Genomic DNA, 26,614 nt, shown 5'->3' with positions numbered 1-26,614 from the left:
TAAATTTACCTCCTCGTGGTTTTCAGCAAGCACGTTCGCATTGCATTGTAAATCAACCACATTGAAGACTTCACCTGGCATAGTGTAGCGTAAGTTCGTTAATAACACAACTAGTTTTCTGCACTGACCTTCGTGAGTGGTACTCGAATCCATGTGTTCTTCAATCGCACTGGATGATGCCTTGTCCGTTTTTTCAACTGTGGCCACACCGATACTACTTTCGGGTGCTGCTTCAACGCTGGCATTGAACGTACATGGTTGGTCTGTTGTACTAGGGTATTCAATAGCATTTTGCTTAACTGTGCTCGTATTACTGCTATTCAATTCGAACCCTTTTCCTTCGTGTTCTTCTCCAACAGTGATGGCTGTTTCAACGTTTTCAAAACTAACTTTCGGCATAGCACTTGGTTCGGCGGTGCTTGAGTTTTCGACGGGCATCTTTTCGAGTGAATTCGGATTGCTGCTGTTCAATTCGAACACTGTTATTTCTGGCTGCTTTACATCTAAAATGGAATAAATGGTGAATAATTTGAATAAGATGACCCCCGCGGAACGAGCAGTCGGTAACGCTTGTCGCTGTCACAGAGCATCAGAGATTAATATTGTCTCTGGTGCATGATGAGACCGCTCGGCAATTGTTCCCGAAGAAGAAGAAATGGAATAAAAAGCATGATGATCGTAAAATGAATATGGAATCTGCACTCTGCAACATTGGCTTGAACTACGTCACTGGCTTCTTACCTTCTGCAGGGAATCGCTCTTCCATCTTAAGAGCCAAATACTAATTTTGTCCACTCCGCCATACCAGGCCGTTCACGTTTCACGTGAGTTGTTCGTTTCGCAGCCAGCCGAGGCCGAGGAACCTATTGCACACTTTTTTACGCAAATGTGCGGAACCGCAAGCAACGCTGTGTGGATGCCTTTCCTGTTGATTCCTGTTTGAGCGTTATTTACCGAACTTACCGCGAAACTCCGATATAACAACGGCCACGATAAAAACGATAAGATTCTACCAATCCCGTAGCAGATGTTTTGACACAGTGTGACTAGCGACGGCTGAACGGAGGGAAAAACCAAACTGTGGGGGCCACATGAGGCGTAACGTAATGTTTTTGACATTACAGATTAATGCCCAACTGCTGCGCCTCTGTCAAAACGTTTACGGGTCGGCCGAGGCGTAAACCCGAGCGTAATTATTTTTTGCATACGCTTTGCTTTCAAACAGAGGATAATTTAAGTTCTTTTTTGCTGGTATAGCAACAAAATGAAAAAAAAACAACAGAAACAAACTATTCAGAAATCAATTTATTTCTCTTCTATTTCTATTTTCTCGGACCAAAAACACGAACGTGAACACGTTTCACATTTCGTTTTAATATTTTTGCTGCCACACGAAGCGTAAATGATTTGACATTACAAATTAATGTTACGCTAGTTTTCACGCCTCATGTAGCCCCCCAGTATGACGCTCGGTTTCAACCAAGCGGATGCAGGAAAGTATCATTTGAAACAAAGAAAATCCTTGGCAAGGGGATGGATACTGCCGGGCTGCACGATGCGCAAATAAACTATCTGGCATTTCAGATTAACGGCAAACTGTTGCGCTTGCGCTTCCGTACATCCGACCGCAAAACCGACCGATAAGTTCTTATTTGCTAGTATAACAACAAAATCGAAAAACAGAAACAAATAGTCAGAAATCAATTTATTTCTCTTCTATTTCTGTTTTCTCGGACCAAAAACACGCATGTAAACACGTTTCACATTTCGTTTTTATATTTTTGCTGCCAATTTTTTTATTTTTTTTTTAAATTTCCATCTGTTATTCAGTCATTTCAGTAAAAGGATTGTATCACCGTTAAGTTTTCTTGTTGTGCCACACGAAGCGCAAACGAAATAAAATTTTTGCGGTCCGATTTGCGCTTGGTGTGGCCCCGCAGATACAGACTACATTGACTATAGAAAAAAAATGGTTCTGACTTAATTGAATTTACATTTGAACTTACAACAAGAGACTTTCAACCAAACCACCCATTATCAAGACAAAAGCATCTCATTTCCCAATTTTTCCATCTTGGCCTTAAGACTCACCATGTTTTTGCGAGTTCAATCGGGGGTTCATGTCATATCGCAATGTTGATACTAGACATTCCTACTATGCCTTAGCTTTTTCGTGCGTATTGCATCGCAAGTTCGATTAAATTGCTTTATTTCCATGGAATACGTACGTTATATATGTGGTTTGAGTATCCTCTCATGTTATGGCTTCTTCGTTGCTCTGATGTAAAGGCCGGTCCACACGCTACGATTTGTCTGTGCGATGCGATTGCACAAACAAATCGTAGCGTGTGGACCGGGCTTAACATAATCATTTTTTTCGTATTTCGTTTAAATAATACCAAACGTATTTAGCTATTTATCGCCTTTTCTTACTGTTGTTAATTTTTTTAAACTAGATTTCAATTTACTTGAAACCTTTGTAGACCAAAAGATTAGCATTGGTGCTATGTCTTTGCTTATAGTAATTGCTTACTAGACTTTGCTTGATTACTAGTTGCTGCTAACACAGGTCGGGAGCAACTTGAACAGCAGCCTTTGTTTAGTTACCTCGATCCTAACGTGCAACATTACTTGCCCAATCATTGCGGCGCATGTCCCTGGCATTAATGGACGTTTGCAATCGCCTGGGGCGTTCGGACAACCAGCCAGCGGTGCTTCGTACCGGATGAACGATCTCACTAGCTTTACGAGCAGCCTCCGAGCAGCACGTCATTCGAAGCGATTGGGCATCGGCGTGACGAAGGACTCGTGTCGCCACGTACTCGATGTGCGGTTGCCGGTGCTATCGGTAATGCAGTTGTACCCAAAGAGCTTCGATGAGCTGCGTCGACTCGCAGCGGCAGCTTGCCTGGCTACGTCTCCAATGGGGGTCCTTATTACGAAGCCCAGGTTATGAGCGGAGCCGACGGTCTGCACGTTCTCTGGAAGTGTCATCCCGTAGCAGAAGGTTGGTCCAAGGATCGATCTCGTTGTAGATGGTTATATACGAAATCTCAGCATCCGTTGATGCAGCGTGTAAGCCGGCAAATGCTGAAACCAGGAGAAAAGATTAGAGAATATACTGCTTCAGAAAATGTATCGTTGCAACAAACTTAAGGGTACGAATCCGAACCTGGACTACATAACTGAAGCTAGGATTCGACGTTTTGCACGACTATAGCGAGGTTGTTGTCGGACGGAAATTGGCCGAGCTCTGTCCCAACTCTGTTCCAACATAAGTGCCTTCAGCGACTGCTGCCGGCCGCTGTGCTGGCAGATGTCGAGAAAAAATTGGAAAAATTTTGTGGATGCGCGGAAAATTGGCCCGATGGGTTAATATATAATTTTTGTAAACAAACCTAGCCCTACCGACTGAGTCAGATGTTGAGGATAGGCCCAAACACACACATTAACGAGGGGTGAATATATATTGGAGCCGCGTGTGCGCTTTCTTGTCTCCGTTTTCGAGGTCTACACACTCACACTACTGTAGAAGTAGCTAATGTAACCGCGTTTGTTAACCTTCATCATATATCTGCTTCTCTTTTACTCTATCTCACCCTCTATCCCATTCACTCTTTATTTTAAATCCCACAGAAAACGCAAGCTCAGAAGGGAAAACAAGGCAAATTGAGCTATTCTCTGGACTTCGTGTGTGTTTTGTAAGATTGGTGCCCGTATTGTTGTTTCTTCTGTCACCAATAGAGCACAGCTCACCTTCGCCAGCAGTTTATTTATGTGTTATTCATACGTGTTTCTATGGGAAGTGAGTGGATAACAAGTGCAAGTGGTTTGCCTACAACATTTTTTTGAATTATCACACGGCATACCAAAATTGTTAGTAATGGATCTTAATGAGCTTGATAGGGAATGGTCCGAACTATCGGACGAATACAGAAGTTTGGAGGTATGAGATCATTAGTTGCAGCGATTTCATGCAAGAAATAGTGAACTAATCGATATTTGCACATTGCAGATGGTCAATCAATCTTATTTGGATTTACACGAACGCCTCGAGGAAATGCAGGAAAAATGCACGAAACAAATTCAACATCAGAGGTACCGCATGCAGCAAATTCGCAAAAACCTGAAATTGTAAGTATGGTCAACTCTCTGTTTTGCTGCTAAGTCTACTATCAACCAATGCTACGCACGAAAACAACAGGTGGGCGATAAGATAAACTTTGGACTCTAATCAAAGTGGAGTTTGTTCTTCTGCTGTTGTTAATGTGTCGATTTAAATCAGGCCTTATCGTCAGGGCTTAGCAAAAATTTTTGCGCTATCAATTTTCGGTGTCACTGTTCACATAAACTACGATACAGTTACTACTACCGGGACGCAATTACAACAATCAAACTAAGAAAATAAAATAACAAATCAAGCACAAACTAACCATATTAAACATACTATTTGCAGTTCCACAGTTGATTCAATTGATTATCGACAATCGATTATCATTGAAAATTGCAGCATTCCGTTTGTAGGATAATCCGGATGCCTACTTCCGTTTTTTGAAATAGAGTATTTGGTTGCAGCTACCGAAGTTTCATGCTAATGGGCCTAATTGAAACTTGAATTGAACTAAACATTACCTTCATAATCAACCATAGCATAGCTCAGCTCATCAAATCCAACACTGTTTTATATTCTTAAGATATGTACGCAAGGAGCAGATTACAGCGAGCGACAAAGAAAAAGCATCCGGCTTGGAGAAAAATATAATGAAACGGAAGGCACAGATCCATGAAATCGAACAAGGGCTTCCCCAGCAGAATAGCCGATATTTAAAAATCATCCTTGGAGATGTAAATGTTTCCATATTGAATCGCAACGATAAAGTCAGATACAAGGACGAGTACGAAAAGTTCAAGCTAATTTTAAATGTGATTGGATTATTGTTGTCGTTTCTAAACATCATCTTCAATTTGAGGTATGTATTTTATTTTTTAATGGTTATTTTGCCAGCGAGAAGTTCCTTTTTACTTAACTCTCCTCCGGTTTATTTTTCAGGGCGTTGGAATTAGTGTTTCTATTTCTGTTGGTGTGGTATTATTGTACTCTTACAATCAGAGAATCAATTTTGAAGGTAAGTGTATTTTGGGGATGATTTTTGCCTAACGCCTAACCCATAAAAATTAAACCGTATAGGTTAACGGATCAAGAATCAAAGGATGGTGGCGTTTGCATCACTTCATTTCGACTGTTTGCGCCGGTGTACTCCTAGTTTGGCCACAAGGCGAACCATGGCAACTGTTTAGAACACAATTCATGTACTTTAACGTATACATTAGCTTAGTGCAATATATGCAATTCCGATATCAAAAAGGTGTCCTATACCGTTTAAAAGCCCTAGGTGAAAGACACAACATGGACATAACTATTGAAGGTTTCCACTCTTGGATGTGGCGCGGTCTCAGCTTTTTGATTCCATTTTTGTTCGTGGGATACGTATTCCAGTTCTACAATGCATGGACTCTTTATCAATTGACTAAACATCCGGAAGCCACTTGGCAGGTAATTTTTGTCTATTTCCAGTATCTAAATACAATCGGTTTATATAAAATGTTTTTTGCATAGATTCCCGTCTTGAGTGTGTTGTTTTTGATACTGTTTGCTGGTAACATGACAACCACCATGTTGGTAATACCACAAAAGCTTAATGAACATACGGAAACCCGATATCGACTTATGAACTTGATAGCATCGAAGCGACAAAAGATTGTAAGAATATGTTTTAAAATATGTATGTTCATTAACCGAACATGTTTTACCATACCGTTTTTTATTTGCAGGATAAAAAGGGCGATTCCAACGAACAACAACAAGCTGGTGTGAATGAATTTGTAAAATCTGAATAAATCATTTTCGTTACAGTTAATTGTATACCTTTAATATAATTTACTAGTATAATTTAGTTGTTGCGTTCCGAAAGTACGATTTTGGGTAAATATAGCATGTTTTCGAAAACATCCCAAATCAACCCAAGCACTGCGGTGTTAACACAATCCTCCGGACGTGATGCTGTACACACCCGACAGTTCTAAGAGGCAGCTACCTTGGTAACAGTAGCTTCTTGTATAAGTTGTGTCATTCGATTGTAGGAGTTAACGTGCAGCTAAAATCCCCCTTTGCATTTTCACTTTTGGATGGCCAGGACTTGTAAGAAAATAGATTTGTAGAAAAAGTTTATGAATTTAGCGATCCTTCATGAAGCATCACCTACATTTCTTATAGCGAACAACATTTTGTGTGAGGTGATTTTGTTGTAAATCCTCGACATCTATTGGCAATTCTTTTGGTAACTATACTAAAACAATGAGAATAAAGTAGATTGAATTTTTGATCACAAACAACTTTTTACGAATAGAGATGACCTTACTGTTACTGGGAGGCCACATGAAGCGTAAAAACTAGCGTAAAATAAATTTGTAATGCCAAACTGCTTACGCCTCGGCCAAAACGTTTACGGGTCGGCCGACCGCGAATCCGACCGTAAACACTGTTAGCAAACGCTTTGTTCACAAACAGAAGATAATATAAGTTCTTATTTGCTGGCAACAAAATCGAAAAAAACAGAAAAAAGTATTCAAAAATCAATTTATTTCTCTTCTATTTCTTTTTTTCGGTCCAAAAACACGAACGTGAACACGTTTATGCTTCGTGAATTTTACGCTAGTTTTTACGCTTCGTGTGGCCTCCCAGTTAGAATAGCAACGATTAGAGTGCCTCTCTCGTGAGAGAGACTTTGCATCTACTTTCACTCTCTCTTCTGGAGTTACGCTCGCTATCGCTAGTTACGCTATCAATAATACGATTTATAATAATTTTTTATCATTGTTAACTATTCGACGATGAACAAAACGTAATTACCTACAAATCCATTTCACGCGTAATTCCCATTTGCGGGTAATACTACCGGTGCAGGCCAAGGCTGTTCTACGGTTGGTGCCGACTAATAATAATACGAAAATTAAAGGAGCTTATTAAGTTCGACGTAAACATATGCCTTTAGTTGAATGAACACGTAACGAGTAAAAAAATAGTACACCAATTGTTATGCCAATTAATGAGCTATTTTTGGCAAGGTTTTTCGGATATGTGGAAACATCCGGATATGTTCTGACAGTTTGCTGAACGACATAATACCCCAATGAAATGATTAAGTGATTATCCATTATTTTTACACTTGATTTGCTTCGCTGCTTACCCTCAGGATACTTCGTCGGAATGGCACGTCATTCCCTTCGCTTCGTTTGATTCTAGTAATTAACGAAGTCGTTAGTTGCTATGATTGTGTTTTATTTGCGCTTGTTGTAATCATTTCTTCATAGCAATGCACAAAACATCCTCATCCAGAGGCACAACACATGTACGCCCACAAAAACATTTTCCTAGTTTTTCCGGTGTTATTTTGTTTGCTCTGGTTCAGAAAAAAATCTCTTACATTGCACATAAAGAAGCCTTTTCCCAAAAATCCTCTGATGAATAAATATTTTCACTGAATGAAATGACGCTGACTATCTCAGCCCGATTTGAACTATATTGAATATAACGCTTTTTATGAGGATGTCCTTTATACTTATAAAGTACATCCAGTATCCATTTAAAGTGCAACAATTAATTATTATAAAGTTCATTTGTAAGTCTGGTTACGGTTTGGTTATTAAATTTATTTTAATAACTAACGGCGAATTATAATAGTGTTTTCTCAACTTATTGTCTCCGCCAACCGTTGCTAACCTCTATTGTCTCAAGATATCACTTTCATCCGTGCCTCTAAGAGTGAAATCTAGGCGCCTGAACCGGACGACCTATCGGTTATGTGTGTACGATCCATAATTCGTCCATTGTATCATCCGTTTTGCTTCGCCATGTATCTTCCCGATAAAACATAGACGGCAACGGGTCTTGCCCGAAAAAGCTGTGAGGACAGGAGCTGCTCAGAACACATTGTCTTCCGCCATCCGGTCCCCCACGGTAGGTTTTCGGAAGTGCGTAACAACAGTTCAACTGTCGATTGTCCTAGAGCAAGCTGCTTTTCATTTCCCGCGGTTTGCGAAAGTATCGAATCATGTTTGATCGTGTTCGACTGTTCTTGGAAAACTAAAGAACGAACGACCCAATAAGGGATGTGAGGGATCCCCAATGACCCATTACTTAGCGCACCAAATTAATGTTGTTATTTATGTATCAGTCTCACTAGTTCTCTTGATTGCTGGCCTTGAAGGCGTGGCCTGTTCAACAGAAATCATAACGTCTGATATCGAAGCGCGCGGAAAAGGTAGAATCTGAGTACGCCAAAAGGTGCGCGCTGTCTTCGCTCATTGTTAACGGCCCATTCGCCCCGTCTCGCCCCCCAACAAGTGCATCACATTCGCGCTGCTTCCGTTCACATTGTAGGACGTTCTAGATGTGGTGTGCGGATGCAGGCAGGCACGAAGAGCCTACACCACTATCAGGCGTCAACGGGCATCGCGGGAGGATGGATGGGTGGCTGGGTCAAATCCGTATTTTATGCGATCGACAGTGGACAGAGCGACGGTAGTAATAACTGGCACCTGGCCCCGGTGACATCGGTGCGACGATCCAGTTTGCTCCTCAGATTAGTCGGCCAGGAACAAGTGGAGTGAAGACAGTGAAAGCGTCCTCCAGTGCCCAGTTGCCCAGCGACAGACTGCGCGGTGTGAAGTGGCGCCCTGAGCGGTGCTCGGAACGGTGCTTCGTCTGCCCCCAAAGTTTCCGTGGAGAAGCGTCCTGTGCCTGCCTACGGTAAAACGCGGGGACATCCCGTTAAGACACACATTCGGGTGGCAATCCTCGTGGCGATCAACCTGAGTTACCGCGGAAAGGCTTACACGGGCGTGCAATGCACCGGTAGACAGGTGTGCGACCGGAAGTGCGAATTGGCGAAGGCGGTAGCGGGCGATAGACATTGACTGTATAGACATCGGACTACGGCCGACTCACTCACCGGTGGATCGGACCGGAAACAGTCCGGAAAGAAGGTGTAAAACAAACGAAAACAAACAAATCAAAAAAACCCCACACGATTCAGCGGGAGCCTAGCCAACGTGCCATCGGACATCGAAATGCGACACAAATTTAACAAATCTATCGTCTCGTCATCGGTTATTACGAACCGAATGCCGGTGGCCGTGGTACGCAGACGTCATCATGTCGATAATGATAGCAACATACATTTGCATACATTCCGCCGCAGAAGAAGCTTCGATTGGTGCGTGCGGCTACAGAGCGATCGGCGACGAATATTGTGCCGAGGTAAGTAAACGACTCCGATCAGACCGTGGACCGTGCTGGCATGGTGGCTGGCTTCTGAATTTCAATTCCATTAAAAACAGCTGTTTAAAAATAATTGCAAATTGTTATACAACATAACATTCTGGGCCTGGGTCAACTGTGGCAAAGTGCAAACACTCGAGCGAATAACGAACTCGATAAGGATAGAGTCCACTATAGTGAACGTTCTTCAAACTGAAGACATTTTGATGGGCTCTTTTCCCACTGTGCGCGCTTTATTACGATTTCTTATTTACGATCTTCCTTCCTTCCGCTGGGAGTACCGAGTTGTTATTAGGTGCAAGGTTTCGACGGTTGGGTTCGTTCAGGGGTCGATCGAGTGTAGAAGATGTGTTAATATCGATTTCGTTTTTGGCACGTACGCAGACATGCTAAACATGCTGAATCAATGCCGCGAGACAGTGCCTAGCAAATAAATAATTACAGTAACTGCAGAAAGAAAACAAGCCAAAAAAAACTGAGTACTGAGATAGAGTAACCAAGCCCCCCGAAATCAGTTCAGATCATCTTAGAGTGCCTTTCTATGCGGGCTTAGGTAAAAAAAAAATGGTCACACAAGACAAGCTTATGTTTTTGGAATCATGTGTTTGCAGCGTTGCATGATTCCTTGATAGCATTGGTTGTGCTGTGCCTGGTGGTCCTTTCGGTGCGCGCCAAATCCATCGACGCCAAACAACCGTTCGCACCATTGTCTCCCGAGCAACGGATGTGGCTGAACCCGTGCGGATACCCGGCCCCGTACGAGATCACAATCAACACGCCCCTCAACAATGTGGATTTTTCCAAGATGCGCGACCAGGTGAACACCTCCCTCGGAACAGTTCAAGTGTCAATTCGAAACTATGTAAGTACCCGATGGTGTCCCGTGCAATCGGTCGAGCCAGGCCAAGTTGCAATGATCCTTGATGAAAACACAAAGATCCCGGTCCCGGTCCCGGTTGGTTGATTGGTCGGTCTCGTTTTTTTTTTGTCTTAGACGAAGACCATTTTCGGAGTTCCTATGGACCGCCATCATACGACTTGGGAAGGCAGGGACGAACCTTGGATCTACAATGATGATTTGCGTATACCGAAAAAGTTCCAAAACAACATCGTCGACACGATCTACATGCGAATCTCGTACATGTCGATTCAGGAAGCGACAAGGGACTTCTACCGCCTTCTAAGGGACTCATACCGACGGTACATCCGGCTTGCGAAGGGTATCGAGAAAATGAAGGAAGACTTGGAAAATATTCACAACCGGTCGAAGTATAAGCGGTTCGAGATCGAGCTGCTGAACCAAGTGCGGGAAGAGGTTCGCCAAAGTCTGCAGCAGGTGCTATGCGAGATCTTCGAGGTGTTGGTGGTTATCGATAAGAAGTTTCTCTTCCAACTGCTGAAAGAGGAACACTCAATAGACATCAACGATTCGTACTTGGACGAGAGCGAACGGAAACTGCGCGACTGGACTATCTACAGGGAACTGATCAACCAGCTAGAGTACATTATACAGTACATGAAAGCGTTGGAGCAACGTCGATCCGCGAGCGGCAGTGAAGCGAAAGAGCAAGGCACAAACTAAAACAACGCAAGTATGCAAGGCAAGGGTTCGTGCTGCAGGACGATCCTGATCATATGAAGCAAGTTGAACTGAGTGTTGTGGTACTGACAAAGCATGGTCTGCTATAATCGGCAATGTTCGCCGTCAATGAATTCATCGTGCTTTCGTTTATGTAACTGAATACATCTTCGTACCACAACTTTCTTTACTAATATCCTAACATTTATTCAATGGCAAATAAAAGCTAAGTAACTCCTACCTGTTCGAGTTGTGCTCGGTGTTTCCATTTGCGTTTATCTTACAACAAACAAAAAATTACAACAAAAAATTATCTTCTCTTCTCTCTCTCTCTCTCTATATTATAAAAATGCAGCTATGGTAATTTTCTGGTAAATTTGCTCTTTCTTATCCCTCCCATACAAACTAACTGTTAAAAACATTAATTACTCCACAAATTTATGAATCGAATTTCATCGAAACTTGCACAATTGTGGATGGTCATTTGGTCCTTGTAGGACGAGGGAAAAGGGGGAGTGGGGGGGACCCTAATTTTTTAAATGCTTCCTAGCTTCCTTCCTTCTCTTATGTTTTGATCTTTGATCTTTGATCTATGTTTTGAAGGGCGAGAAAGAGAAAGAGAGAGATATCAATTTTGCGCATTCCACGCAAGATAGCCCACTGTTTATTGGCCGTACTGGATCATTTGGCCGTACAGTTAGAGAATGGCCAATAAGTACCAACCTTGACGTAACCTTGACCAGCTTTTGTCAGAGTGATTTTTATTCTTTTGTACTTTGAGCCATAGTGGCCTAACATTCGTCTCCTTTGTCAGAGTGATGATTTCGCCCGAAAAACCCAAAAGGGAATTTCGAAGACGGACAGTAAACAAGGAAACTTGTTTTCGTGGAAACAAGGAGACAGTACGAAGCAGACAGCACGTAGCCGGCAGATCCTAATAAATTTGCAACAAAAGGAGCATTTGTTTTACCCTCGAAAATGGAAACTGAAGCAATGTAGACACAACATTTTTTCTTCCGTGGCGTATTTATAGTTTTCAACAACACGGTTTTCCGGTTCGTACATTTATTTAAATTTATTCACGATTTTCGGTTATACATTTGCGCGGCGCGTGGTATATTGTGCAACGGCGCGAAGGTTTATAGTTAGTATATTACCTATCGTTTTTTTAATTTTCCCCGAACCTCAGACATTCCACATGAAATTGAAATGTGTTCGTTCAGCACAAGCATCTCAGTTATTACTAAGGTTTTGTTTTCCTGCTTTGTTTCGTTCGCCGACCGAGGGGGTTCAAACCGTTGCTATGTAGCAAAAAACCGTAGGAATAATGGTAGTCGAGTCGGCATGGATTAGCGTTCGTTTGAAGCTGTTTTGAGCAGGATAGGGAAAACTTCGAGAGGGAACGAGCGTTCCGTGTAGACGTAGGGGGTAGGGTTTAATATAGCAGCGAGTCCTGGGCGTGTCGGTTATGCCCCAGCCTCGATATCATTTTTCTCCGACTCATCGTCCTTCGTGATCTCGGCACAACGAGCGGTCAGGTCGTCCTCCTCCAGCTCGAGGCACTTGCCCCATTCCTGCAGCGAGATGCGATGGTCGCGGTTCGGGTCGCAGGTTTCCAGGAACGGCGAGATACAGTGTTCGAGGGCCATCAGTGGTGCGCGAATCGGGAACAGTTCGTGCCGAGAGACGGTATTATCGTGCGGGTGGCCATCGAGATCGCACCACTTCCAGATGGCAGCGTTGGTCCAGCGCTTCGTCATGTTCGTCATCGCCTCGTGGTCCAGCTCCATGTACGGCTCGGGGAGCTCGTTGCGCGACGCCAGGTCCCGCATCACGTTGAACAGCCAGTCGCGCATCCGCCGCGGAAAGTCGGCCAGATCGCTATCCGAGCACTCGGGCATCTGCCGGCAGTAGCCGTAGTAGTTGATGTGCACATGCCGTACCTCCTCGCTGCGGCACTGCTGATCGTGGGTGTTGCACAGGCACCGCTGGCGATGGACTTCGCAGGCGGAATCCCAGGTCTCGTTCAAGCTGGTGCACACCTTGCGGCGCGGATCGGTTTCGGTCGGACACTCCGGGATGCAGATGCACTCTGCCAGACCGTCGGCCTCGCTGACACTGCACACGCGCCCCGCTCCACAGCGGACCCCCTTGCACGGGTCCGTCAGGCGCGGCACACCGTTCGGTGCTTCGCCGTCCTCGTCCTCGGGCGGCGACCCGTACCGCGTGTCCTCTGCCGCCAACCACGCGGACTGTTCACGTGCCAATTGGTTCTCCCGAACCAGATCCTTGCTCACGTGCTTCTCCTCCATGTGCCGCAACAGAGCCTCATCGTCGTCGTCGAACTCGTTGAGCAGCTCGTCCAGCAGCCTGTCCGCCCGCACCGGGGAGCTACCAATTATTGTTACGACCAGCACAAACGCCAGTGCGCAAGTTGTTACAAAACGCACCATTGTAGGCGTAGGTAACCCGATCCTGATTGGGAAAGACGAAACTTACTATAAAAATTAGCTACGGCAACCTGGAAAGAAAGGCAACAGAGTCGAATCGAACGGAAGGGATCAATCCAACCATCACCGTCGAAAACGGCCGAGCGAGACAGTCCAAGCAGCCAAGTGATCGTCGTTTCAGAGCCTGCGACTAATAGGTGGACAGCATAAGCGTTCCAGTTATCTTGCCTCAGTGGGATAGTCACTAAGAGCGCGGTCACTTGTTTAATGTGTGCTATTATGAACCGCTGACGCTTGGATTTTTGCAGATTCAATTAAAATCTGTTAACATCGTGTAGACAGTGGATGAGCTACAGGGGCTCGTGTCTCGACAGTAATTACAGAACCAGAAGGCCGTGAAGATTGCGTTCGAAGCAAGAGTCCGCAAGAGACACACTAACACCATTAATTACTGATTTAGAACATAATGTGTATCATGCACGTGGCCTACTGGGATGGCCTTATCCCGCCAATGTTTATTTAGTTGTTATTTATTATTATTAGAACGAGCAGAACCGTATTAAGCACCACGATCAAATGTTGCACTTACGTCTTTCACTTACAAACCGATAATTCGATGCAACGAGACGGATGATCTAAGGACGAGCCACTACCATCATGTTAATGGTACACAAAAATGCAACGTGCCGTCGATAAAATAATGCATAGCATATGTGGTTCTCATTGAAGGTGTTCCCCAACATCAGTGTAGCTACATACTTTTGTTCACCACCAGTAACTCGTATGCGTGTGGTATATCTTTCACGAAACGCTACACCCATCGGTTCAACCCGGGACATGTTTATTGTACTGATTCGTTGCACACTCCCGCTGGAGGAATGCTATTTATAACGCCTAGCATCATGACCGGTTGTAATTAAACCTTCTACTTCGCCCCAGCTCAATGGCGTACTGCATCGATGCATGTAGATGTAGAGTAGGTGGGCAATTTTAGTTTTGACAATGCTAACAAAAGCAAGCATATTAAGGTGACCAATAGATAATTTTAGCCCTTACGTTCTCGATGAGCGATCGACTTTTAAAAACAGTCTCAGAACAGCCGGAAAGCAAAGGCGGTAGAATGAACACAAAAAAGGAGCATCCCGTTGGCAAGACCCCGCTGAGCCCGACCCGTGCGGCGATCAGCGCCGATCTGAGGCGCTTGATCAGGAGGCTGCGGTTCTCAAATGATGTAGCCTCGCACGAATCACTACAATTCACGCGAGGTTATCAGCTTTGATTGGAGTTGGATTGGTGATTGATAGAGTTTCCGCCGTGAGGTTGACGCAAACATGAATTACAGTTAAAAAGCAAACTCCACAGCTACTTCAAAGACTGGCGAGAGATGCGCATTTTAACGGACCGTTCTTGAGCCTGAAAACGGAAGCTTGCTAACCCTGCGGGTTGTCATCGCAGATAAGAGCGCGAGTTGCTCAGCTGCGACTTCCTTTCTGTGGTTGATAAGAAACGGAATTATGTTGGGCTAGAAAGCACGTTCGCGTATGGTATGGTAGAAACATGACTCCATTAGCATGATCGTAACCGAAGCCTACATCCTTTTCGGATGGAGGGAGCGTGGTGGACGTTACACGTTACCGCGCAACCTTGCCCCGAACGCTACCAGTTTCGCTATTTTAGCTACTGCCACTCCAACTTGAAATAATATCACGGTTCGAGCAAGATTATTATTTTGCTGTTTCGATTACACTTCCTTTCAAATTTGCAATTGCACACGAACTTACCTACTTTAAAACGCACCGAGGCGATCTTCAGCACCAATGAAAATATTCTTATGTTAAACCAGAAAGATCAGAGTAGAAACACTTGGCGCACGTTTGCCGCTCGGTGATGCGTCCGATCCAAACGATCGTCCCAGCGAAACTGAACGTTCTGCTGAATGGTCAGTTTTTGTACGCGTCTCCAAGACGTCGTGTCGACTCGTAGCACGCCACGAAGCAGTCTAGTAGGCGGAGCAGGTCGCAAGACGCTGTGCCGCCGAACCGCAGTCTAGAATACGACGCGCTGTATAAGGTTCGCCGGGGGAAATAAAAACAGCCGTGGTCTCAGGAAACGTTCAGCTATCTAGCAGCGCAACGGGCCACCACATGGTAAAGTTATCGCCAAAGGGGTAGAACAGCGTGGAAACGATGGCGCGCCGTATAGCTGCATGCATAACCGGCAAAACTAATTATGATCCTTCCCGGTCTAGAAGAATGTCGGTCAGCAGCGGATGCTGGGCGGTTGCGTTTGGCAAGACGTACATTACACATGTGCTAGAGACATGTTATCACAGCCCTTGCCATGTGCGTTATACCCGATATCCATAAGGTTTTAATGTTGAATTAAAATCGGCACTGATGCACGGTTTCTGTGGTTTTCTGTGAAATATAGTATCACAATTACTTTGTAGCGTGATTGAGTACATTGATACAATAGAGTCAGTAGCATAACGCTCATTTTTCAGCGAAATTTTTGTTGTTTTAAAAATTCTGCCATCAGCAGAATGTTCATCGTCTTTTTGTCCACACTACGCGAATCACGTTTGGACAATCTTGAAGCTCTTGAAATTTGAGAATTTTCAAATGTATATTTTGTCCATTCTCCGGTTTTCATGAATGCTGTTTCTTTCGGAAAGAAAATTGCCATTACAGCGTGAAGTGGAGTGCAAACAATAGGTAGCAATATTTTATTTGTAGCTGATTTCACAAAACTTTTTGTTGAGCTAAAGCATATTTTATATTTTGCACCTGGCTAGATGCACCGAGAATAGATTGAGAGCAAGCTTTGAGGGCATTAAGTAGTTTCTGTGATAAGTAACTTCGTGACAACTTGTGCTTCGTGCTCATTCTTTTGATATCACCATAGCACGATTTGGTTCACAGTTACTTCGTATGCTTGATGCCCCATAAAAAAGATTAGAAAAGTTCTGTGGCGTTTCATGCATCGTCTTTTACTGCCTACGTTGGTTATTATGATTTTTTTGGGAAAGCAAATATCTTACAATATCAACATACTGATTATTAATCGGGTTATGAGACTGTAATTAAAGTTACGACACAAACAAAGACCCGACACACGGTCCACCAACGTATTACAATTTTTACTGCGACACGGTATTCTGTGTTTTTTTTTGTTCATCGAGAAAAAGTAAAGTGCTTCGATGCTTCTATGTAATAGTGAAAACAAAGGAATGGCAATGTGTCTTATCGAACATCTACAGAATGAAACCGACGTTTTAAATCAGATGGCACTCTTTAGATTAAATCAGAGACGTAATTGCATTCAAACTAATTAATACAATGATCACAATATTTAGTGTAATTTCAAACCATTTAAAAATAAATAAAATATTAATTCTTGCCAATGACACTATGTACACTACCGTTCCTAAGAAGGTTGATTCGGGCAGCATTGAAGTTTTCTTCGATTACTGGCGAGAGCGAGTGAGCTGTATGAAGGAAGAGCAAGAGCGTTTATCAATTTTTTGTCTTGGTCAATACAATTACCCTAATACTGATCTCGATGCCCGTCAAAATTGCACAGGCCCTATCAATTTATCATATAGAGCAAGAGCAAGACCATAGAGCAAGGGCGTTTATCAAATTTTTGTCTTGGTCAATACAATTACCCTAATACTGATCCTAATGCCCGTCAAAATTGCACAGGCCCTACCAATTTATCATATTTTGTGTTGGCTTACGTCTCTTTATAATGCCATTTTCCCATAAGATCGTGTCTTGTTTTGTATTTTTCAATTCTTCTCAGTTATCGTTGATCCACATCTGATAAGGGTAAGAACAACCCTTAGCTTTCACCATGTCCAGTGATCGATTATAAGACCCATATTGACTAGTTTCTAGTGTGGTAGCTGACTATCAATAATTTTTTATTAAGTGCAAATTAAGATGATTGAAACGTTTGCGATGGAAAAAATACTTCGTAAGCACTAAACTGACTAATATTTTTTTAATATTTTGCTCATTACGTTACCCATATTGTCGTGCTTCTTTTTTGTGTTCGAGTTGCTGATATTTTTATATTGACGTTAAAAGTTTTATCATCCCTTTGTTATTTTTACAAAACCTACTCCATCGCTCAATCCATCGCGAACAATTAGTTTATAAAATGTATAAAATTGTCTACCGCAAGCGCTCGTCCAAAAAATTATTTTTAACAAGATTTTCTGTTTCTTGGCAGTAGTTCATTTTCCTTAACCACGCATACATCAGGAATCAGTCTCGGTGTTATTACGCTGTTGTCAATATTTGTGTTTTTCGTTTGCTATTTGCTACTCCTGTGCAGTATGGTAAGTCATACAATTTATAATGCAATGTGAAAATAATTTAAATCAAATTTCTATCACCCGAAAGCAATGAAGTGAATGAATGAAGTGAAACAAATATAATCATGTATTATCGAGTGCGCTACTGAAAATGCATTAGACGAAAGAATTGAAGGCGGGGTTAGGCGAATATATAAATGATAGTGATAAAATTAATCATTGGATAGGCTGCTGTGTCTACTCGTCCCATTCTGTTTCGTCCACACCTTCCATGCTGTCTTGTTCGAGGGTTTTGTTCACCGACATTCGGGCACTAACTGAGTTTTTTATCTGAAATAAAAAGGTTCCATTGGTTAGGCCCGAGAATCTGCTTTCATAAGCGATGCATACCTCTTCCTTAACTTGCTCGGTAGTTTTATTTGATAGTTTCAGTGAGCCTTCAGTTGTCTCATTCTTCTTCGAGATCGGTGTTGTGGACGTATAAATCGACGATACTGCGAAATACGACAGAAGTGACATTAATGAAAAGAGTAACAACGCATGGAGCCTTTCTAAATTCATCATCAAGCTTGGACATTTTTGGGAGCAAATTTAAGCAAATTCATTCACAAGACCGTCATAAATAAATCCCGTTCATAAATTCATACAAATTCATTCATACTAAATTTATACATACATGTTTCCATGCCCTCTGGTTGCAGGCTTTTTCGAGCAGGCTCAACATCCTTTCCTGCAAACCATTCTTCCGCAGTCAGTGTTGGATGCCAGATGACTTTTGTAGGAGGGAAAAGATCATCCTGGAACAGTTCCGATTTGATTCGAGGAACTGTGAAGCTCAAGGTTTCTACGGTGCCATTCGTGAGTCGTTGAGCTTTGGCAAATTCTACCAACGCTACGTCACAGTTGTTTTTCGTGAGAAAGCTTAACCCCTGCGTCATTGATGCGCATCGATGATGAGACAAGGGGCAGATAAATGGTGCTTCGTCAGTTATTTCGAAGCAATAGATTCGCACGTCGCCTTTGCCGGTTACGAAAAGGGTGGAACTATCCTCGTCGTAAAAGGGCATCAAAATAGCTGGTGACACGTCAAGGCCGACCATCCCCATAGGAGTGCTCAGATCTGTCGATTTATATACATAGATCTGCCGTTCCGAAGCTCTGTGTTGAAAAAAAAAAACATTTGATCAAAAGTACAATAGTTCTGGCACAATCACGAATGAGTGAAACTTACTTGTCGAATCCGGTTACCACCAAATATTCTCCTTCTAGTGCCCACACAATACGTGCACCGCGTGTTCCGACTGGTCCGGTACCTTCCTTGATCGGATGATTTGACTTCCGCGGTTCAAACATTCTTATCTTAGTGTCCTTCGAAACGGTGGCACCGTATTTACCACACGAACTCCAAGAGAAGCAACAAATTTGATCAGTGTGACCGCGGAGGCAATACTTCTCGATCATGGTATTCAAATCCCATATTTTCATCAGCATATCGCAGCTTGCGGTGAGCAGCACATTGCTGGCAAGGGGATGATAGCGAATGATGTAAATTTTATCCGAGTGAGCAACTAGCTCGGCTGACGGTTCGTTGGTTGGCTCAGTCAATCCACCGTCCGGGATTGTCCAGAGTTTAACAACGCCATCGTCGCACGCAACAGCAAGTCGCGTAGGATCGAATGGATCCCATTGGAAGTCCATGATGTTTTGTTTGTTGACTAGCGTTGGAATGACGCCGTCAGGAAGACGACCTGGTTTATCCAGTTCCAAGACGGCGATCTTACCACCGGCACCCGCGATAGGTACAGCTACGCGCTGAGCATTTGCATGAAATCCGTCACACTCCCCAGGAATTTGGCGACTTAGGTTGCGTATGTTATCAATGTTTGTACCTCGTTGACCAGGCGTGCCTTTCAAATGGCGAAATTTGGACACTCTCCCAAACACAGTGGAAGTCCGTTTTGATACAGCACTGTTGGCATTTGAAGTCGTACTATTACTTCGCTTGATTGTGTCCGGAACATTCTCTTTCGTCAGGTCTTTGCGGTTTTGCAGAAAATCGGAACTTGGAGGCGGCATTGCTTCAGTATCATCGGAAACTTTTTGTTCTCCTCGTACTTTCAAAGATTCTCGCCGTCTTCATTAGATAAAACAAATCAACAAATGAGAATTAAAGAAAAACTTTTACAATGATTATTAAAACAAGCGCTTCGTTTTACCTTAAAGGCGTCGGTGAACCCGGTTTTTCTTCCTGCATACTCTGGGATCTGCCTTCATACATACGACGCCTTTCCGCAATACTTGATCTTTGTGCAGTCAAACGCTCGAACTGCGACTTTTCTTCGGCAGCAGCAGCATCGAATTGATCTACCGACTCCGTGGAAGCCTTTTTTTCGAAAATCTATGAAAAATAGCAGAATCTATGTAAATAATACGCTCTGCATTATATCCTTTGTAACGCATTTAGACAACCTGATCGCTCTTATCACTCTGTTAAAGCGAGTGATGTCCAGACGTGGTTTTCAAGAAAATAAAAAAAAACAGGATTCCGTTAAAACAGTTAGCTTAGACGATAAATATAGCGAAGTTGTCGAGTACTTCGATTTTATGAGCAACATCACAAAGAAGCATGCAACAGTATAGCAACACAACATCGGTAAAACTCTCAAGCATACCTTTCGCAACTCGTACGTAGACGCTACGTGGGACCCATCTATATCTGGTTGTTGCTGATGGGCCTCATCTTCTTGGTCCATCGGTTCGGATGATTTCATTTCCTGGAGGCTTGAATACTGTACATCTTGACCTCCGTTTGTATCGAGCGAATAATCGCCCTGGCGGTTGACCGTATCTTTTTCTACCGACTCGCTGCAGGGTGCGTGTGGGACGTTGAATATTTTATCGAATGAGAAGTCTCCCTGAGCAGTCGAACTGCTAAATGGTTTCGGCCCAAGGCGAGGCTATAAGATAATAGGAGCAGGATTGCAAAAATTAACCGAGGATTTGGTTAAAGATACTGTACAGTAACGTGACGCTATGCAACATAAAATACCGTGCTTTTCTATCTACCACTATCACGGATTTCTATTTTTTAAAGAAAATTAGGAAACACCACGGTAAAACGATACCCAAAAAAACTAATAAAAATTGCAACAACCAAAACTATAGCATGATCATGAGTCCAAACAACGTTTAACCTTATATGCCGCAGTAGTGGTTCTAGGTCTTGCTACCGGTCTGTGCGCTGACACGCTATTGGCTTCCTCTGTGGATCCAGAAAGAAACTCGGAGACAGAGTTGTTCCTTGATGTTCTTGGCAATGGTTTCGGCGGGGTTGTTTCGCCCTGTTTTCCCATTTCCGATTCGATTGTTTCTTGGTCCAAAGGGTGGCTGTATGCGACATCCGATTGATGATTTCCGTTGTTTTCAACCTGGTTATTAACTAGATTGGCATTCTCATTGACCATTCCCCCTTTTATCGATGAAAGTTCTTTAAACTTTTGTTCTAGTTCACACTTTTCCGTGTGTGACTGGTGCTCTATCTGCTTGATTTTATCCTTTATCGGTACAAAGTGAGGCTTCACGATACTCTCCTTTTCAATTTTTACTGCCGTACAAGTATCACACGCATTATTGTTGCGTGTTTTATTGGCTATGTTATTAACCACCTCGGTGAGGGGACCTCTCAAGATCTATAGGTAAGTTTAGACGGCATAGTTGCGAGAATGAAAAGCCAAAACAGAAAGGGTTATTAAACAATGTATGGAAGAGCTTCGAAAAACACGTTGTACACCATAGTGTGATTGTTTCTTAAGAGAAATGTTGTTAAATATTTTCGTACAGAGCAGTGATATTCAAAACAAGACATTGGCACGGTGTATTGATGCTTTCCTCTTGCATAGTGCAAAATGCAAAGAAAATAGTGAATCAAAACAACTTACAACAACAGGAGCTTCACCAAGTTCACGCATTGCTGGATCCAGGCTAATTTTTGGCACTGGAGCATCCAGTCCGGCTAGCCACTGCGTTGCAGAAAGGTCGCTTTTAAATCCGTTAGTGTCGGGATACAAATCGCTGTGAAAGTCACGGTAGCTCTGTGAAATAATGAAACAAAATGTCGTTACCTTGCATTAACAAACGTACCTTAGTGCACGCCTACTACGTACCTTTCGTGGGACTTGATACATTATTGGAATGACCGAGTTGGATGTCAGTTGAATGATGCGGTTTACCTCCCCTTCCATGACTTTGAGCGCTCGTTTGGGAACTAAACAAGCTCCCTTGGTTTGCTCGCCGGAATGGCGAATACCTTCAATCAAAAATGGATCTTTGTCCATGATCTCTAGATAATTGATGGTAGTGTCGCCTTTTCCAGCTAGAAAGAGCATGTTTGTGTCGGGATCAAACAATGGCATCAGAACGCCTGTTGAGCAGTCGAGTTCAAGCAGTTTTTCGGGTGTGGAAAAATTGCGCAGATCACGTATGAAAACCTGGCGCACACGCGAAGCATCGAACCCTGTTGTCAAAATACGATCTTGGTCCCCCAACCAGACGATCCGCGAGTCCTTTATGCTTTGATGGCTTTCCGTCGCCATTACGATAGGCGATGGAGCACGGGGGTCCAATACACGCACCATTTTGTCCTTGCAGCTGGTAGCACACGTCTTCCCATCAAGTTTCCAGCTCAGCGACTGTATCACCTCCGGATGGTCATTGTTGGCTATCAAGTGTGGAACATTGAACGAAAACATCAGACTTAGTGACATGGGTAAGGTTGTTAGGATATTGTTTCTTACTGAAAGCTTCCTTTTGACAGGTTAAGTCCCACAGGCTAACGCAGCCTATTGCGGTAGCGAAGAGCAAGCAGTCTGCAGTTGGGTGAAAACCGACCGTTTCCACTCGCCTTTGTTTTGTGGAGAATGAACACTCGGGATTCGAAATGGACTGTTCTAGTCCTTTCTCGGGAACGTGCCACACCTTTACCAGACAATCTTGCGATCCGGTCGCTAGGAGACCATCATGGAACGGCGAGAAATCGAGATAGGTTACCGTATCCGAGTGTGCGTGCAAAAGAGGCATAGCCTTGCCTTTGCGGCCACAATCGTCGATTGGCAACACTGCCAGACTTGAGCCTACATGCTCCCAGTTGAACGCGATGAACGCAGCAGACGCGGCAACGTTATTGCCATAGGTTTGATACGAACCCACGCATATGTCCCGAATGCACGCCTCTGGCTTTGGAACCATTGGTGTCGCATTCTTGTACTTGGATGCTTTAAATCTCCATGCCATGGTGAATCCGATTCCTGTACGCCCCACTATTTTCCTTTTTCACTCGATGTATCTGATCACTGATAGTGCTCCTTACTACGATTTTCCCTTTCGACGATTTCTGCTACTTGCTTAAGCTACGTATGCCGTTTGAATTCTGCGAGGTGTAAATGAGCACAATTTTCGAGGTAGATTTGAATGGTCCGTCCTGAAATTGAAAAGACAAAATTATGGTTTAACTGCCCCTTCTTGGCGTTTGGCAGTGGAACCAACAGCTATTAAGAGCGGCTTATTTGCCTTCATCAATTTTTCTGGGTAAAATAGAAACAAAACTTGCTACAAACAACAAACTACTGCTTCAGTTAATTTCATGCACTACTCCATCGACCGACAGTGTCTACTGTTTGCAATAGGCGTGAAATTCGCTACCGACGTTTCCTTTTCATCTCGATTGAAGTGGAAAATTCACCGTTCTGTGTAAAAAAGAAACAAGACTTGCCACAAACAATAAACTTCTGCTTCAGTTAATTTCATGCACTACTCCAACGACCGGCGGTGCCCACTGTTATCATTAGCAATAGGCGTGAAATTAGCTGCCGAAGTTTCCTTTTCATCTCGATTGAAGGGGAAAATTCATTCGTTCTTTGCCATGCACGTACAGGTACACATCATAGCAAACATGCGCGCTGCATGCATCTTTGCGCCGGGTTGCAAAGTATAGCCGCCTGCTATGTTTCTCCGCTTACCCTTTAAGAACGTCGTTAACACACTGTAGGAAGATGGAAAACACACACACGGTCCATAGAACAAAGCCGTCTGTGATAGATGGTAGAGGAAACCGGGAAAATCAGCGAATTGCGAAAAGTTCCGTGCATTGAACGAAAACTTTACTTTCGTTTTGCAGCAATTAATGCCGCCTCGCAATCGTTGAAGCCATTTAAATGTTCCAAATATTCCAAATATTCAGCACCCACCTAGCTGGCATCCTTTAATGGGTGTCAGGTAGCAGGATAAACCATACTCAATACTTACTCGACTATGAGCGTAGAAACGATAACTGCTTCAACTGGAGTACAAGCTACGGTTTTTCACTACGAATGCAACCATTCAACTGCTGCGGCTACAATGGAACCCACTACAGATACTCTCCGGATTGCTGCAGGCAAAAGACCGCCTTCATTGAGAGTTTTTTTTCGCTATTAGGAATCACTACTGTTTCGCTTCGTATGTGAATGAAAAGACGGTCCCGGCCGCCCGTTCCCGACGAAGACTGTTTTGGTTATGCGCCCTGATTTCAATGCGCGGCTGAAACCATTCATTCAGCAAGCCGTTCGTGTGCATGTGGTGGTGTGCAGAGAAAAGCCGACTCAAAGGCTCTACACACTGGGAGCGGAATTTTTCGAAAGTAAATTTGGTGAAATGAATTTCGTAAAATAGTTTTATGATGAGTTTTGTGTTTGTATTACAAGTGATAATTACGTTAAAATTGTTTCGCATACTTGTGATACAAAAAAACCTCAATTGAGTAGTCTTCGATTAGTTTTTAACTACCCAAGGTGTCCAATTGTTTTCGCCCGAGCGACAGGAGGAAAGACTTTTCTTTTGCCTTTTGCCCCCCGTTCGGCAACCGGTGTGAAAGATCCGATAAAGTTAATTTAATTAGGCCTTTTCGTGCCGAAGTTTACTTTCCAAAATTTCCGTTCCCAGTGTGTGAAGGGCTTCATTTCCAGCGGGGCGTACTAATACCAACACAATGATATTTATGATACGCCCATGGCCAACCATTGAATAAATTGAATGCTGGCGTTATAGAGAACCTCTCTTGGTCAGTAATAATTTCCGAATGCCTGAATTGCCGCTCATAACGTAAAAAGCGAAATCTTGCACCAAACAGGACAATAGGCGTCGCGCTGAGAACGTTGTTCCGATCGCAACAACAGAAAAATTAATGCTTTGTTCCAATTAAATGTGTTTTCGCTGTTAGCTGCTAAGATTGTACATTATGGTGCAGAACATATTTCCTGTTCGAAACATTGAAACTATCCACATGCCTTAATGCCCACAGCGATGGATTTTGAAACATGAAACTATAATGCATAAATGTATTTCAATATACACTACAGTATTGATATGTTTCTAGTTACGCTGATAAATACATTAGCTAAGTCTAAAACTGTGCTATACTCTAGTGTGTTGACAATAATTTAGCTACTATTTCGGATGCAGATATGCTAGATGTGAAATTGCAACCATTGTTACATTGTTAGTGTGCCAGTTTTATTCATGCTTTAACATCATTATTCGTTTTTGGATACTTTGGCGTCAATCGTATCGCTCTTCTCATCTGTATTATCCTGCGTCTCAACAGCGGTCGGTTTTCGTTTAGCAAAACTGCAGACTCCGTCTTTGCAATCGAGCTGAATCGGTGGCGAATCGGGTTCTGCTCCATCCTTCTTCGCCCATGGATTCCAATATTTCAGAAGAATCGGTTGTATAAATTTATGCCAAATATACAGCAAAACAGGAACGATGAAACACGGCACACAAACCATTGCTTGCTGGGACGGTAGTGCGGTTGCAGCAAAAGGGTCAGTCTCGCACTGAATATGAAGATCAAATTTAGCTAATTTCACAAAAACAAGCTTCGAGTGTATGCTAGTGAAAGAACCAGGGAAATTTTCAAGGCTAGCAGCCGGGTTGAGAACGCTGTACCCGTTAGAATTGTTATGTTGTATTGTTTTTCATGCTGCTTTGCATGCTTTTCATGTTTTATTGCCTTGGTGCTACCGTCACTTTCATTTCGAGCTTTTTGTCAGTTTGACAGTACAATGTTGTAGACGGGGAGCGTGAGCACATAAAATAGCTGTATTATCAGGCAATGCCGGTAGTTTTTTATTATCGTGGGCCAGATTCTTTAGTGGAATTCTAAGAACTGTTTCCATCTCCAGCAACATAACTGGGTGGTGTGCTTTATATGCCAAGTCATTGTGTGAATAGTAGAAAAAACCACCGGCTTTACATGATAATACGCTAAGATCACTCTAACAATACAGGTTGAACCAAGAGCCCGCTGGCTTACGCTAGGCTTGTTAAAATACCATTAACGTTTACGCGTACACCAAACATTAACGCGAATAAACGTTCTGGCATTTCAGATAAATGCCAAACTGTTTGCGCTTGTGTCAGAACGTTTATGTGTTGGCCGAGGCGTAAACCCGAGTGTAAACACTATTTGAAAACGCTTTGTTTACAAACGGAGGATAATGTAAGTTCTTTTTTGCTGGTATAGCAACAAAATCTAAAAAAACTGAAACACATTTTCAGAATTTAATTTATTTCTCTTCGATTTCGGTCTTCGTGGACCAAAAATACGAATGTAAACACGTTTAACATTACGATTATATTTTAACATATATATTTTAATTTTATATTTTTATATTTTTTTATAAAACATATTTTTGCTGCCACAAGAAGCGTAAAGTATCTGACGTTTTTTGCGGTGCAAATTACGGACCGTGTAGTGCCACAGGATAACCGACAACACCCAGTTATGTTGGCGAAGATATAAACATGTTTTGGAATTTCGCTAACCCAAGCCAGAAATCTCTTGCTTCAACCTGTAATAGAGTAACCTCACATAGAGCGAGCGGTCATCG

The 26,614-nt window shown here is 43.0% G+C and overlaps 5 protein-coding genes across 7 annotated transcripts in view; 2 read left to right on the top strand and 3 right to left on the bottom strand.

Annotated features, from left to right (window-relative positions):
• LOC131213202 (uncharacterized) overlaps positions 1 to 921 on the bottom strand; it is a 1,234-nt gene extending 313 nt beyond the window's left edge. Inside the window, exons 1-2 of the mRNA XM_058207197.1 lie at positions 742 to 921; positions 129 to 503 (exon numbers count right to left, since the gene is read on the bottom strand). Of these exons, the coding sequence (XP_058063180.1) occupies positions 129 to 503; positions 742 to 766 (400 nt within the window). The 5' untranslated portion in view covers positions 767 to 921. The remainder of the gene's footprint in view (positions 1 to 128; positions 504 to 741) is intronic.
• Positions 922 to 3,659: 2,738 nt separating this feature from the next.
• On the top strand, positions 3,660 to 5,932 carry LOC131213389 (transmembrane protein 120 homolog). The gene is made up of 7 exons (XM_058207420.1): positions 3,660 to 3,946; positions 4,016 to 4,134; positions 4,695 to 4,970; positions 5,051 to 5,126; positions 5,189 to 5,554; positions 5,618 to 5,761; positions 5,833 to 5,932. Exons 1-7 carry the CDS (start codon positions 3,884 to 3,886, stop codon positions 5,896 to 5,898), a joined length of 1,110 nt encoding a protein of 369 aa, XP_058063403.1. The 5' UTR covers positions 3,660 to 3,883; the 3' UTR covers positions 5,899 to 5,932.
• A 3,197-nt stretch (positions 5,933 to 9,129) lies between these two features.
• On the top strand, positions 9,130 to 10,922 carry LOC131213201 (uncharacterized). The gene is made up of 3 exons (XM_058207195.1): positions 9,130 to 9,319; positions 9,952 to 10,202; positions 10,335 to 10,922. Exons 1-3 carry the CDS (start codon positions 9,130 to 9,132, stop codon positions 10,920 to 10,922), a joined length of 1,029 nt encoding a protein of 342 aa, XP_058063178.1.
• Positions 10,923 to 11,967: 1,045 nt separating this feature from the next.
• Positions 11,968 to 15,278, bottom strand: LOC131213186 (SPARC). 3 transcript variants are annotated; one of them, XM_058207177.1, is made up of 2 exons: positions 15,151 to 15,278; positions 11,968 to 13,394 (listed from the first exon to the last, which is right to left on the bottom strand). In XM_058207177.1, exon 2 carries the CDS (start codon positions 13,370 to 13,372, stop codon positions 12,386 to 12,388), a length of 987 nt encoding a protein of 328 aa, XP_058063160.1. In that variant the 5' UTR covers positions 13,373 to 13,394; positions 15,151 to 15,278; the 3' UTR covers positions 11,968 to 12,385. The 3 variants fall into 3 exon arrangements, with proteins under 3 accessions (XP_058063160.1, XP_058063162.1, XP_058063161.1); XM_058207179.1 differs by having other exon boundaries at positions 15,167 to 15,254; XM_058207178.1 differs by having other exon boundaries at positions 11,968 to 13,440; positions 15,151 to 15,233.
• Positions 15,279 to 16,108: 830 nt separating this feature from the next.
• On the bottom strand, positions 16,109 to 24,091 carry LOC131214078 (coronin-7). The gene is made up of 13 exons (XM_058208437.1): positions 23,991 to 24,091; positions 23,705 to 23,774; positions 22,484 to 23,166; positions 21,854 to 22,407; positions 21,629 to 21,781; positions 20,885 to 21,379; positions 20,363 to 20,647; positions 20,160 to 20,177; positions 19,907 to 20,088; positions 18,922 to 19,824; positions 18,367 to 18,848; positions 18,081 to 18,184; positions 16,109 to 18,020 (listed from the first exon to the last, which is right to left on the bottom strand). The coding sequence occupies exons 3-13, from the start codon at positions 22,977 to 22,979 to the stop codon at positions 17,928 to 17,930; spliced, it is 3,765 nt and encodes a 1,254-aa protein (XP_058064420.1). The 5' UTR covers positions 22,980 to 23,166; positions 23,705 to 23,774; positions 23,991 to 24,091; the 3' UTR covers positions 16,109 to 17,927.
• Between the last annotated feature and the right edge of the window lie 2,523 nt (positions 24,092 to 26,614).

The sequence above is a fragment of the Anopheles bellator genome, chromosome X (assembly GCF_943735745.2).
Source record: "Anopheles bellator chromosome X, idAnoBellAS_SP24_06.2, whole genome shotgun sequence".
Classification (NCBI taxonomy): Eukaryota; Metazoa; Arthropoda; class Insecta; order Diptera; family Culicidae; genus Anopheles; species Anopheles bellator.
The sequence above is the reverse complement of the archived record's forward strand: the minus strand, read 5'-3'. Positions and strand labels throughout refer to the sequence as shown.